Genomic DNA, 14254 nt, shown 5'->3' on the forward strand with positions numbered 1-14254 from the left:
GGATATTACCAAATCTTACTGCAAAATGTATTCTGTGTAGCACTATTTAGTTACTCTATATAACACGCTACAGTGGGCATTTGCACGTCACACTGGGTATTTGTATATTGTATTCTTTTGGCTTTATTATTGTACTGTTCTCAGCTCAAGGATGCTGCTGGAAATGTGAATTTCCCTTAGGGGATGAATAAAGTATCTATCTATCTATCTATCATATGGCTCAATATTAAATTCGCAAGGTTTCGCAACTTACTCAACAGCCGCTGACTCGATTTTACCCCGAACGTGGAGTAGTCCGCGGTGTATGCTGGGATTTATATACCGGCGTTTCATTGGCTAACCAATGTGTCAATCATCATTTGAATCGATCACTATTGGCTGAAGTTATCCGGAGCCTTGGATTGGCTAGATGGCCAAAACAAACCCTGCAATCGGCCGAGTTTAGCAATGGCGTAGCAAGTCCGCGGTGTATGCTGGGATTTATATACCGGCGTTTCATTGGCTAACCAATGTGTCAATCATCCGTTAAATCGATCGCTATTGGCTGAAGTTATTCGGAGCCTCGGATTGGTTAGATGGCCAAAACAAACCCTGCAATCGGCCGAGTTTAGCAAGCTTGCTACGCCATTGCTAAAGTACGGCATAAAGAAACATGTTTCATTAGTCTGTATTTGTAAATATTCTACTCTCCTGGATTTACTTCACTCACGGTTGTAAGAAGACCATGATTGCGTATCATTATTGAACGTGAGAACTTAGGTGAGTTATGCGGCTTTATATTTTCCCGGTATCTTGTTTTAGAATGATCTTGATGTTGCTGTGATGAGTTGAGTGAATTAAACTCAATTCCAAGTGTTTATTGTCATATGCACAGTAAAGTTGCGAGCGAAAAAGAAAATAGAAACTAAGAAATGTTTGGCATTTCTTGAATCCCAAGACTTCAACCTTCCAAATGATATTTGAAATGACGCATTTAAGTGACATCGTACGGACACCGCATCCGCACGTGTCTACGACACGTATTTGCTTCTTTGCAAGCTTTGGGAATGTTAAGGGGGTAATAAGTTTGACTGAACTATCTGACTGTTTTGTCGACGTTCCCATTGTAGCGCCTTATAATCCGTTGCGCCTTATCTATGGAAGATATAGGACCAAAAACTATTTTTTGGGGGTGCGCCCTATAACCCGGTGCGCCCTATAGTGCGGAAAATACGGTATATATATATATTTATATATATATGTATATATATATATAAAGTAATCGGCTGGAGACTGTTACCCAAGATGTGCAAAGGCGTGTTTGGCAGGAGCCGGATTCCCAATTTGGCGGTGTGCGTATAGGACAGACCTGGGCACTCCGGTCCTGGAGGGCCATACGTCCTGCCAGATTTTGAAGTTTGCTCTTCTTCAACTCAGGTGATACAAATTATAACCTCGTTAGCAAGCTAGCAAGTGCTCGTTAACGATACTGGTGATTGGAATCACCTGTATTGGATCAGAGAAACCTCAAAAATCATGCAGAACATACGGCCCTCCAGGACCGGAGTGCCCAGGTCTGGTATAGGATGTTTGTGAAAATGTTCACATAATCCCCGTGCTTTTGAATATCTCATTCAAAATTGGAAAAATACATCTTATGATGTTCAACATTAATACTTTATTTGCCTTAATCATGTACTCTCTGCAACACTTACATCTCATTTTTTGAAACACACTGTATAACGTCTGAAGTTTGACATTTTTTGGTTTATTTTTTTGGGGATTAGAATTGGAATTTGGCAAATTCCTTTCTCCTGTCTTGCATATTTTGGAAGTTTCTCTTTGTCCAAAACATTCTGATTCTGATCATTAGAAATGCCTGTCTCCAAAATCATGACCGATAACGTCCAACATTGGTTTGTAATAATAAACTTGGGTTTTTGTCATAGCCACAAGTGCTGGGTATGAAATTTTGGTGGAATTATGTTTTCAATGTATTTGAGTGTGTTACATTAGAAATTACATCGACAATATGGTTTCACATCCAGGAAAAGCGTTTTTTTCCTGGCAATTATATGGTAGCTGTTATGTATCAGACAAGGTTTGTACACCTTTTTTCATGGCCAAATTTAAGCACTTTTTAAGGCCTTTCACAAAGCCATTTTTTAAATTTCTCTAATACCCTAAAAGAATAATTCCGGTGTGAAATATGTGTTTTACAGATCCACAAACATATTTGCGATTCCTATAAGCGATTTAAATCATGGGTGTGCATCCATCAAGACATGATTAAGATCTTGAGTAAATAGCGAATTTATTTTTGGATCAGAACAATACGTGTGTAAATATTTTTGAAAAAAATATCTCCCTATATAGGTGTTGGGTAAAAGTAACAGTAATATGTAGCTTAAATTTCCAATTGGGAGGCATTTTTTCCAATACCAATATACTAACGGGAATTGAACTAATTTTTGTATGGCCCATAATAAATGTCCATAATTAATACAGAATCTTTGCATTAATACACATTAATACACATAGTAGGCCGTTTTGGGATAGCATGCACCTGTCCTCTTACGCGAGAATAGTAGGGTTGATGCCCCTTCATGGGACAATGCAATACCAAATAATGCCAGCTGCCGTTGATCACGTGAGCAAAACTGAGTGTGATTTTAAAGCAGACTTGTTGAGAAACAGGGCAACAATTACAAGCATTTACATTACTTTTCAATCCTAAAAACACATTAAAAGTAAAGCATTTTCAATTACTTCAAGCACCCGTACAAACCTAGTTTTGAGAGGCTCTTAAATGGGTTAATTACACAATGTGCTTGGTTTTACCTGAGTGACCTGCTCAAAGTCCCGCAAAAAGATTTGCTGGTTGCGGGAGACGGAGCTGGTGCGATGGTATTCCACCAACTCATTAAGGGAGTTGAACTTCACCACCCACAGGAAATACTTGCCAGCGCCGTCACGAAGAACCTTGAAGTGCTGTACATCGTTCCCAAACCTGCAACAGGATGCCGCCACAAAAATGATAATAAGCAGTCAAAAGAAGAAACAAGTGGGGCTTACAAGGCGAAATTTTATTTAATCTGGTGGGAAAAGTCCAAAAGGAGCGTTGGGTGACAAAGAACGTCTTACAAAAAGGTCAAAATGGAAATGCAGAAGGGGAAGTAAAGCTTTTTACTAAGCAAATACTGGTCATCCAAGCTAAAGGGTAAACCCAGTTTAGACTTCGCCAGAATAAGGAAGTGGTTGCGTTGATGACTCAGACCACCAGAGCTCAAACATTTGTGAAGATGTTTGACTATTAGGACTATGACAAAATGCATGATTGCATTTCTCCAATTAGGGAGGTGATACTCACTTGACGGAGAGAGAGAAATCACCCGGTGCACTCTCACTCTCTCGAATGACGAAGGCGCCATCCTGCCTTTGTTTGTTAAGCATCTCCTCTGCCTTGGCCCGAGGGATTTTCCCAAAGAACCACCTAAAGGAGAAGACCAAGACTTGGGTGACGATTTTGACCCTTTACACATTTGATCTGTTTTGGGCACCGAGGTGTATCAGAACATCTTTTTTGAAATACATTAATCAATTGCTATATCGCGGTTTCGCTACTTCGGGGATCTTCATTGTGCATTGTGTTCTGCATTGTAATTAGCTAAACAGTCACTCCGCCTCTTCTCTACATGCGCATTCGATGTTGCGGTCTACTATGTACACGTACATAAAACAACTTGCTGTATTTGCATTACGTATGTGTAAACTCCCTTGCAATTTTGTGTTTCGTGAACTTGAATGGGACCCTTTGATGAGCCATTCATTACACAAAATAATCGATGGTGACATGTTGGCATGGACGTAGATTTCACTTGGAAAGATATGTGGTCATCCCCCCAGAAGAGATCCATTAACGACATATACGATCACTGTATTGGTTGTGCCTTACTCTTATTTCGCGGTAGACTTATGTTTGGTTATGATTTGTTCCCCATCAATGCCAACCCCAAACCTAAATCCTTGCATTCCGTTGTATCAAGATCATTTTGCTATGTTCTTCTCTCAAAAATCAAACACACCTACACAGCAGACTTCAAAAGAAGAAAACACTGCAGAGTGGAGTCAGGATGCAGACGCTCATTAAGAGGACCAGTGAAATACCCTTGAGACATCAATTGTTGAACTGTACTTTGTATTATTTCAGTTCAATTCAATTACTCAGGTTACAATGGCTTTAATCTCCCCAATTTGAAACAGTCAGTTGATTTGATGATTACAATTTTAATCTAACAGTACAGTTATTTGTTAAACAAATGCTTGAGCCTGTAAATAAGGTTTGTTCTTTGGTTTCAATGTATAATAGAGTACCGTATTTTCCGCACTATAGGGCGCACCCCCAAAAAATAGTTTTTGGTCCTATATCTTCCATAGATAAGGCGCACCGGATTATAAGGCGCTACAATGGGAACGTCGACAAAACAGTCAGATGATTCAGTCCAACTGATTACCCCCTTAACATTCCCAAAGCTTGCAAAGAAGCAAATACGTGTCGTAGACACGTGCAGATGCGGTGTCCGTACGATGTCACTCAAATGCATCATTTCAAATATCATTCGGAAGGTTAAAGTCTTGGGGTTCAAGAAATGCCAAAAATTTCTTAGTTTCTATTTTCTTTTTCGCTCGCAACTTTACTGTGCATATGACAATAAACACTTGGAATTGAGTTTAATTCACTCAACTCATCACAGCAACCTCAAGATCGTTCTAAAACAAAATACCGGGAAAATATAAAGCCGCATAGCTCACCTAAGTTCTCACGTTCAATAATGATACGCAATCATGGTCTTCTTACAACCGTGAGTGAAGTAAATCCAGGAGAGTAAATTATTTGCAAATACAGACTAATAAAACATGTTTCTTTATGGTGTACTAAGCTTGCTACGCCATTGCTAAACTCGGCCAATTGCAGGGTTTGTTTTGGCCATCTAGCCAATCCTAGGCTCCGAATAACTTCAGCCAATAGCGATCGATTTAGCGGATGATTGACACATCTTTTTCGGCCAATTGCAGGGTTTGTTTTGGCCCTCTAGCCAATCCGAGGCTCTGAATAACTTCAGCCAATAGCGATCGATTCAACGGATGATTGATACATCTTTTTTGGCCAATTGCAGGTTTTTTTTTTGGCTCTCTTGCCAATCCGAGGCTCCGAATAACTTCAGCCAATAGTGATCGATTCAAATGATGATTGACACATTGGTTAGCCAATGAAACGCCAGTATATAAATCCCAGCATACACCGCGGACAACTCCACGTTCGGGGAAAATCGAGTCGGCGGCTGTTGCGTAAGTTGCGAGACCTTGTGATTTAATGTTGATCCATAAATAAGACGCACTGTATCATAAGGCGCATGGTCAGCTTTTGAAAAAAATTAAGACTTTTAGGTGCGCCTTATAGTGCGGAAAATACGGTATTTGATTGTATCACAATTGAATTATGTTCTTGGTTTTACCTAGGGTGACCTGCTCAAAGTCCTGCAATAAGGTATACTGGTTGCGGGAGACGAAGCTGGTGTGATGAAATTCCACCAACTCATCAACTTCACCACAAAAAATGAAGTTGTCTACTTGGCGGATTTTGCCTAAAATAAGGGATTAGAGTACTTGAAAAATTTTCAAATTTTGTAGAAAAAAAGGTGTGAAGTTGCCTGCAGATGTCGTCAAGTCAAGTCATGTTTATTTGTATAGCCCTTAATCACAAAGAGTCTCAAAGGGCTGCACAGACCACAGATTATTGCAAACCACAGACTATTATTACACCATCCCCTGATCTAAAACCTACATGATGTCGTGAATTTCATGAGTTTATTTACTATGAAAAATAAACAGTATCTCAGTCTCAAGAGTGTCCAAATTCAGTCCTTAAGCCATTTCTCGAGCTGAAAATATAACTTGAGACATTTCTTTGCGTGGGCCAGTATCAGAGTCTAACAGGATGACAAGCCATTTCTCGAGCTGAAAATATAACTTGAGACATTTCTTTGCGTAGGCCAGTATCAGAGTCTAACAGGATGACAACCATGATCCAAATCAATGCATTCTGAACAATTAACCCAATGGGCAAAGAGATCTCGTTGGGCAACGATGATAAAGTCAATATTTAATTAAGGACAGAGGGCTGCAGCATGTTACATGTAAACTGGTTTAGCTTTAGCTAAAATGAATGTCTGAAATTGTTTCTAATTTTCCTTTGATAAGGTGATGTTTAAAAGAATTTCTTTCTTTCTTGTATATTTCTACACTACTGACATGCCTTCAGTAGATTTCAGAGAAAACATTTTACACAACTTTTACGCAACTACTTAGGAAAGCTGCTGTAAACTTAAACAGACAGTTTTAACATATTAACAAAGGGACTAAGCGACATATCGGATTTTGTTTAGAAAAAGTGTGCTTAAAAGTGCAAATGCCTTCTAAAGACTGAAAGATCGATAGCGAGCTCATTTGTGTCTCGTGCATTAATGTCCAATAAAACCCAGAGCTGCGAAAATGTTTCCAACTGAACCCACACATTTACCGTTACACTTCTGCCGAGAAATACGTCTTAATTATGCAGGAATTGCGGAGTTGTATTGGGGCTCTCTGCCTGGATCAGAGAGCAAAGCTGATTAGTTGGTGAAATGATGCATGGGCTTGAAGCACAAACGCTTAACTACACATTATTTTATTGCTATATTATTATTACACATTACACTCCACATAATTTCCAACTATTTTTGTTGCTTTTTCATCTAAATGAGTAATATCATTATTATTTTTTTAAATAAATATTTATATATATATATGTAACGGGTGTAATAATAACTTTTGTTTTATTGAAATTCCTGCTGAAATATGTGTATAGTTTTTGGTAAATGTCCTGCAATGCTGAGTCCAACAGTGCCATCTGCTGGTATGGAGTGGGGTTTGGTTTTGGCTTCTAACATGTGACCAGGAGGCGGGGTTTGTTGTTAGTCTTACCAGAGTACTACAAAGGTAAGACATATCTTTTGGTGCTCCACAAAATAAGTTAATTTTAAACTTTATAACCCCAGCTGACAAATCTCTCAACATGCATAGTAATGTGATTGATATTGTCAAGCTGTTTAGGTTTATTTTCGTTTTGTTTCTGTTTTACTAAATATTAATTCCCCTTGTAGAGATCAAAGAGATCTGACCCAGCAGAAAAAGCTAATGTTGTGACTCATCCATTTGCAGGTAAATTGTACCCATTTTTATACTCATTATTGTTTTTATTCCTATTTTTCATATACATTAAAAAAAAGGATGATGTTGGTTAAAATTCAGAGTAAAGAAAAACATGTTGAATTCATTGTAAACGTTAAAAATCCACTATACGATCTCTTGCTAAAAGTATCTTGTTAAAATGCAAAGATTTATACATGTATTGTGATATTCTAAAATGTATTTTCTGTAAAGTGAAAAGAAAGCTCTTTGATATGCTTTGTTGTCAGTCTTACCAGAGTACTACAAAGAGATCAAAGAGATCTGACCCAGCAGAAAAAGCTAATGTTGTGACTCATCCATTTGCAGAAACTGTAATAATAAAAACCTCATCATCCAGTCCAGCGTGAATGTGGATCTTTGGTGGGACACGTACACCGCGGTTACATTGGTGCCGTGACCCGTGACTTCTATCAAACTCTCCGAACCGAGGACTGTCCTACCTGCCACATTGTTTCATGATGCCATCAGCTCACAGTATTTAAAATTGCTATACAGTGACGTGTTACGCAGGCTCCTGATTTATTTTGTGATTTTGACTCATTTACATATTTGAAACATGTTTAATCAGAGCACGAGTGACATTTCTGAGGGTGTAGCTGATCAGATGACAAATGTTATTCAGGAGATAGGACATACATTGGCTGATAGCATTTTCTCACGTATACAGTCACACAATACAGTAGCTCCTAGCGCTGCTGCCACACAAGATGTAGCAAACACATTGAGTAAGCCAGGTTATGTGTCAGATGTAACACAGGTTCAGGTGGTTACACAGAGAAAGGTTAAAGAACCACCATCATTTAATGGGGATGGCTCAGACTCAATAAAATTACATGAGTGGGAAGATCTAATGAAGACATTTATTAAGAAGAGTAATGTGAGACTTGAAGAGCAAGCAGAGGAAATCCAAATGCATTTGAGAGGAAAAGCTAAAGATGTAGTTAGGTTTGGCATTAGAAACAGTAATATAGACGTCTATACCCGCCCTGACATGATTTATAGTCTCCTCAGGAAACACTTTAGCTGTACCAAGTACTCTGCTGTCCCTTTAGCTGATTTTTATTCAACTTTGCCCAAACACCAGGAGGACCCCTATGACTACTGGCTGAGACTAAACAGAGCAGCTGACCTTGCCTCTGAGTGCTTGAGTGAGCAGGGCAAAACATTTGACAACCCTGAAATAGAGGTCACTCGCATGTTTATTAGGAACTGCCCATGCAAGGAACTGGCACTCACTTACAGATCAAAAACCATCGAAAAGTGGTCAGCATGTGAGGTACTAGAGGTGCTGAATGAATACCACGCTGAGAAGAGCTACAAAGCAGATTCCCTACAACAACCTGCGAATAGAGCGGAAATTGCCGTACACAAAGCTGAGGTGAACCATGGTCCAACCCTCATGCACGAGCCACCTCAGACTTCGAGCCCACAGTATGTCTCTCTAATGGACGTTATTAGTATGTTGGAGAAGGTTCTGATACGTGTTACCTCAAACCAGTTTCAAGGGAGAAGGCGAGCTCCAACCAGGCGACCTGGAGACAGAATTAATGGTTTCACTGACAAGCCATGTCTCATTTGCAAAGAAGTCGAACACAGTGCTCTCTCTCATTGCCGAGACAAAAACCTTTGCTTTCACTGCCATGCCCCAGGGCATTCTCGACGTGATTGTCCAGTGACGAAAGTTGTCCCACTGCCTCAGGGAAACTAACTGATCTGCGCTTAGGGGAGAACAGTGCAGATCAACTGAGTATACCTCCCACCACTAATGTGATGCCTGACATGCAAGATAATAAATCAATTTATGAGTTGTATAGCAACAAGATACCTCCATCGAAGAAGCTGATCTTTCAGGGGTTTCAGAGAATAGCGGAGACTGACGAACTGTTTTACACACCTGTACTTGTGCAAGAAGGCCCCACTTTCAGAGCGCTATTGGACAGCGGGTCGATGGCTTGTACAGTAAGTGAGGACACAGCTAAGTACCTCCTGCAGCAATTCCCTGATATGATGAGTTACACGGCCGATGATTATGTCATTGTAGGCTGCGGTGGACACCAAGTTTCTCCCAGAGATATGTACGACATTCACGTCACAGTTTACGGGTGCCAAATGATAATACCAGTAATGGTGGTGCCAGGCCAGACAGAACAGATGATCCTTGGCAGCAATGCCATCAAATATATTTTGACTCAATTGAAAAGTACTGATGGCTATTGGAGATTAGTTTCCACTCCTGACAACGGTCTGTCCGATAACCACAGTCAATTCCTGTCAATGCTTTCCAACACAGAGAGATGGAGAGGTGATTGCATTCCAGACAAGGTAGGGACAGTAAAGATCAAGAGTTGCGTGACGCTGAATCCACGGACCGAGTACGTTATTTGGGGCAAGTTACCTGAGTTGGCCGGGGCATCAGCGGGCAGCACAGTGGTCGTTGAGCCAACCCAATCTAAGGCTGCGCCCAGACAAGTCCTTGTCGGACGAGTTGTTACTCCACTCTGGGGAGATGGATGGGTGCCTGTTAAAGTCTTTAATCCCACGGACAGAGTTGTGGTGCTGAGAAGAAACAGGAAAATTGCAGATGTGTCTCCTTGTATCGCAGCGGAAGACCTGCCCAATGCAGAGGAGGTCAAGTGCAACGTGCAGAGTGTACAGAGCAAAGAGGTCCGACCCAGGTCAGAAGAGGACATGATGCGTGCATTGGAAGCTCTGGGACTGCAAGACATTGACCTGAAGTCATGTGAGGTTTCGCTGCAGTGTAAAGACAAGCTCCTTCATATCATCGAACAATTCGAGTCAATCTTTTCTCGCCATAAGATGGACTGTGGAGAGGCCAAAGAGTTTGTACATCGAATCCACCTTGTTGATGATAAGCCGTTCCGTCTACCCTACAGACGTATACCACCAAGTCAGTATGAAAAACTGAGGACGACTCTGAACGAGATGGAAGAGAAAGGAATTATTCAGAAGTCGACTAGCGACTATGCATCTGCGCTTGTTCTCATATGGAAGCGGAATGGAGAACTAAGGGTATGTACTGATTTCAGAAGGCTTAATGCAAGAACCATAAAGGATGCCTACCCACTACCGCATCAAGCTGATGCTTTGGCCGCACTTGGGGGAAATGCCTTTTTCTCCACAATGGATCTGACGTCAGGCTACTACAATGTCCCCTTGCACCCTGACGACAAAAAGTACACGGCATTCTCCTCACCATTCGGCCTTCACGAATACAACCGGCTCCCTCAGGGACTTTGCAACAGCCCAGCAACATTTATGAGGATGATGATGTCAATATTTGGTGATCAGAATTTCATGAGCCTATTATGTTACCTCGACGATCTGATGGTGTTTGCCCCAACAGAGGAAGTTGCACTCCAACGCCTGCAGATGGTGTTTACTCGCCTTAAGGAACACAACCTCAAGCTCGCACCCAAAAAGTGTTTTTTCCTCAGACGGACTGTGAAATTTCTTGGGCATGTCATCAGTGAGGATGGAATTCGGACTGACCCCGAGAAAGTGAGAGCGATAAATGACGTACAAGTCGCTGATCTAATGGAGTCGGATGGCAAGACGCCATGCCCTAGTAAAATCAGATCTTTTCTAGGCATGGTGATGTATTTCCAAAGCTTCATTGAAGCATGTTCTGCGAAGGCAAAACCTCTGTTCAGGCTCACATCTGAATCTGGTGACAAGCATAAGCGCAAGAGAGCCCGCAAGAAAGGTCAAGTGAAGCTGACGCCTGCAGATTGGTCCGATGCATGCCAGAACGCCTTTGAAACACTGAAGCACGACCTCGTGACAGGTGTCACTCTGGCCCACCCAGATTTTGATGCGCCGTTTATTCTGGCTGTCGACGCATCCTTTGATGGGATTGGAGCAGTCCTGTCACAGCTGCCACCTGGTGGAAAAGTAGCCAGACCAGTCGCCTTTGCAAGTAAGACGCTCTCTCGCTCCCAGCTCAACTACCCTGCACACAGGCTCGAATTTCTTGCCTTGAAATGGGCGGTATGTGATAAATTCAGCCATTGGTTGAAAGGAAGACACTTTACCACGTGGACCGACAATAACCCAATGACATACATTTTGACCAAACCAAGACTGGATGCGTGTGAACAGCGGTGGGTAGCGAAGCTAGCTGCATACAATTTTGACCTGAAGTACATTCCCGGCCCAAAGAACATCGTAGCCGACGCTCTGAGCCGTGAGCCATTTGTACGGTCATGTGTGAGTCATCGCCTTGTTACCGAGCCCTATACTTCGCTCTTGGACCAAGTCAACGGGGTGAACAACAGTACTGTGCAAGAGGTGTTCAGAGTATCCAACAATTGTCACGCTGTTGTAGACGAGAGTGCTGGGACATCAGACGAGTCAGTAAAAAGGGCAATTCCATCAGGCTCCAATGGTTCTGTGACATCAGAAGAAGCTGCTGCTGTCTTCAGTGCTCAGTCCACTGGTGGCGTGGGTCAAGTGATGGGAACAGATGCTAACTTCAATCTTCTGCAGAAGGGAGATCAGTCAACGGCACTCCCACAGAATCAGCTTGTTGGTTTACAAGAACAGGACAACACAATAAGCAGAACCATGTACTTTGTGCATAGACACAAGAGACCTACCAGGCGTGAGAGAGCTGTCGAGTCGCCTAGTGTGATGAAACTACTGAAGCATTGGAGCAGACTCACCATACAGAATGGCATGCTCTACAAAATAAGGAAAGATCCTCACATGGCCAAGAAAATCTTCCAGTTTGTGGTGCCTGATTCATTGAAACAGAAAGTCCTTCAAGGTTTACATGACTCAGCAGGTCACCAAGGCCAGAACCGTACTTTGTCTCTGGTGAGGCAACGATTCTTCTGGAATGGCATGGAACGTGATGTTGTGAATTATGTTAAATCCTGTCAACGCTGTGTAGTAGGGAAAACTACCGGAACCACACAACCGTGCACCACTCAAGAACATAGTCACCTCTGAGCCTATGGAGTTGGTCTGTATAGACTTTTGGACTGCTGAGCAAGAGAACAAGTCTGTAGATGTCCTGGTCGTAACTGATCATTTCTCCAAGATGGCGCACGCCTTCCCTTGCAGAAATCAAACCGCCAAACAAGTTGCTCGCCGTCTGTGGCAGGATTTCTTCCTTGTCTATGGTTTCCCACGGCGTATCCACTCTGATCAGGGAGCTAATTTTGAGAGCAAACTGATCAAAGAGCTTCTAGAGATGGCAGGGGTGCAGAAATCCCATACGACTCCGTACCACCCCATGGGAAATGGTATCGCAGAACGATTCAACCGAACATTGGGAGATATGATCAGAACCCTTCCCCCTCAGCCCAAAGCAAAGTGGCCACAAATGCTGCAGCAGCTCACATTCTGCTATAACTGCACAGAGCATGAGACAACAGGGTTTGCACCGTTTTACCTAGTGTTTGGTAGGATCCCTCGTCTCCCTGTCGATGTCATGTTTCAACATGCTAATACCAATGATGCTGTTGTCAGCTACTCTGACTTTGTACGCCATCTGAAGAAAGATCTACATGAAGCTGCTCAAATTGTACAGAGGAATACTCTCAGAGAACAGACTCGTCATGCCAAGCTGTACAACCGTAGGGCCAAAGGATCACCTCTCGTCGTGGGAGACCGGGTGTTGATCGCCAACAGAGGTGTCCCGGGGAAACGCAAAGTTGCAGATAAGTGGGAGTCAACCCCGTATGAAGTCATATCAGTCAAGCCTGATCTCAATGTCTACAGAGTCAAGGATTGTCTGACGGGCAAAGAGAAGGTAGTTCACAGGAATTTGCTGCTCTCTGTTAGCTTCTTGCCCTGTGAGGATGATCTGGCCAGCGAATCTGAACACTCAGAGTCTGACGCTGCTATGCATGGAAGTGATGTATGCCCTGATTTACCTGACGCGGTTGAAGACAGTGATGTCCGTACAGTAAACTGGGTGATACAGGCAGGTGAAGAGCAAGTTCATCCAGAGGTAGAGGATAACTCACTAGACAGCAGATCTGATGCCCAGTCCGACTCTCGCAGTGTTGATACATCCAGTCGAGGAAGTCAGCACATCCCCGAACAAGATGTTGACCATACTTCAAGTGACAATACGGAAAGCCTATCACAGTACTCTGAAAACATGATCCCTTTGGGTATGGGTCTCCCAGACGAGACCCCATTGAACACTGACCATCTGGACGCAGACTCCCCTGATACTGACTGTTTAGACTTGACTGCCCCAGACCTTCAAGCTCAGGTTATTTGTGCTCAACCTAACCATTATGGTCTTAGGGTCCGCCAGTCCATCAGGCCTCCTAGTCGTCTTATTTGTCAGATGAATGACCATGTGGTAGGTGACAATCCTCTGTCCGCAATATCTGCAAGTTCGTAGTTTAAGTTCATTAGAGATGCACTTTCAGTTTGAGTAACAAAGCTTGAGTAAGAAACAAGAATTGTGCCTATGTGAGCACTTACAACTACAGGAACAATGTTTGATATTTCAGAGATGTAACAGGCATCTTTGAGTCTGTGCTTAGTTAGGAGTTTGATCGCCTCCTTTCTTTTCACACTCCTTTTTGGGAGAGTTTTAGAACTGACATGCACTTCAGTTTGTTCCTTGTAATACTGTACCAGTTTTCGTGTCCTCTTTTTCATCAGTATTTGCCTTTTTAGCATGTGATTTTTTTTTCTGTTTAGTGTAGCACTCCCATATTTAGCAGAATTTCAGGGGGGTGTATGTAACGGGTGTAATAATAACTTTTGTTTTATTGAAATTCCTGCTGAAATATGTGTATAGTTTTTGGTAAATGTCCTGCAATGCTGAGTCCAACAGTGCCATCTGCTGGTATGGAGTGGGGTTTGGTTTTGGCTTCTAACATGTGACCAGGAGGCGGGGTTTGTTGTTAGTCTTACCAGAGTACTACAAAGGTAAGACATATCTTTTGGTGCTCCACAAAATAAGTTAATTTTAAACTTTATAACCCCAGCTGACAAA

General features: G+C 42.2%; 1 protein-coding gene across 1 annotated transcript in view; it reads right to left on the minus strand.

Moving 5' to 3' along the window:
- The window catches only part of grb2b (growth factor receptor-bound protein 2b), a 41098-nt gene that overhangs the window by 3443 nt on the left and 23401 nt on the right, over nucleotides 1-14254 (minus strand). Inside the window, exons 4-5 of the mRNA XM_088343218.1 lie at nucleotides 3350-3472; nucleotides 2821-2989 (exon numbers count right to left, since the gene is read on the minus strand). Of these exons, the coding sequence (XP_088199344.1) occupies nucleotides 2821-2989; nucleotides 3350-3472 (292 nt within the window). The remainder of the gene's footprint in view (nucleotides 1-2820; nucleotides 2990-3349; nucleotides 3473-14254) is intronic.

This window comes from Urocampus carinirostris, chromosome 1 (genome assembly GCF_059441175.1).
Source record: "Urocampus carinirostris isolate Australia breed hairy pipefish chromosome 1, RoL_Ucar_1.0, whole genome shotgun sequence".
NCBI classification, from domain to species: domain Eukaryota; kingdom Metazoa; phylum Chordata; class Actinopteri; order Syngnathiformes; family Syngnathidae; genus Urocampus; species Urocampus carinirostris.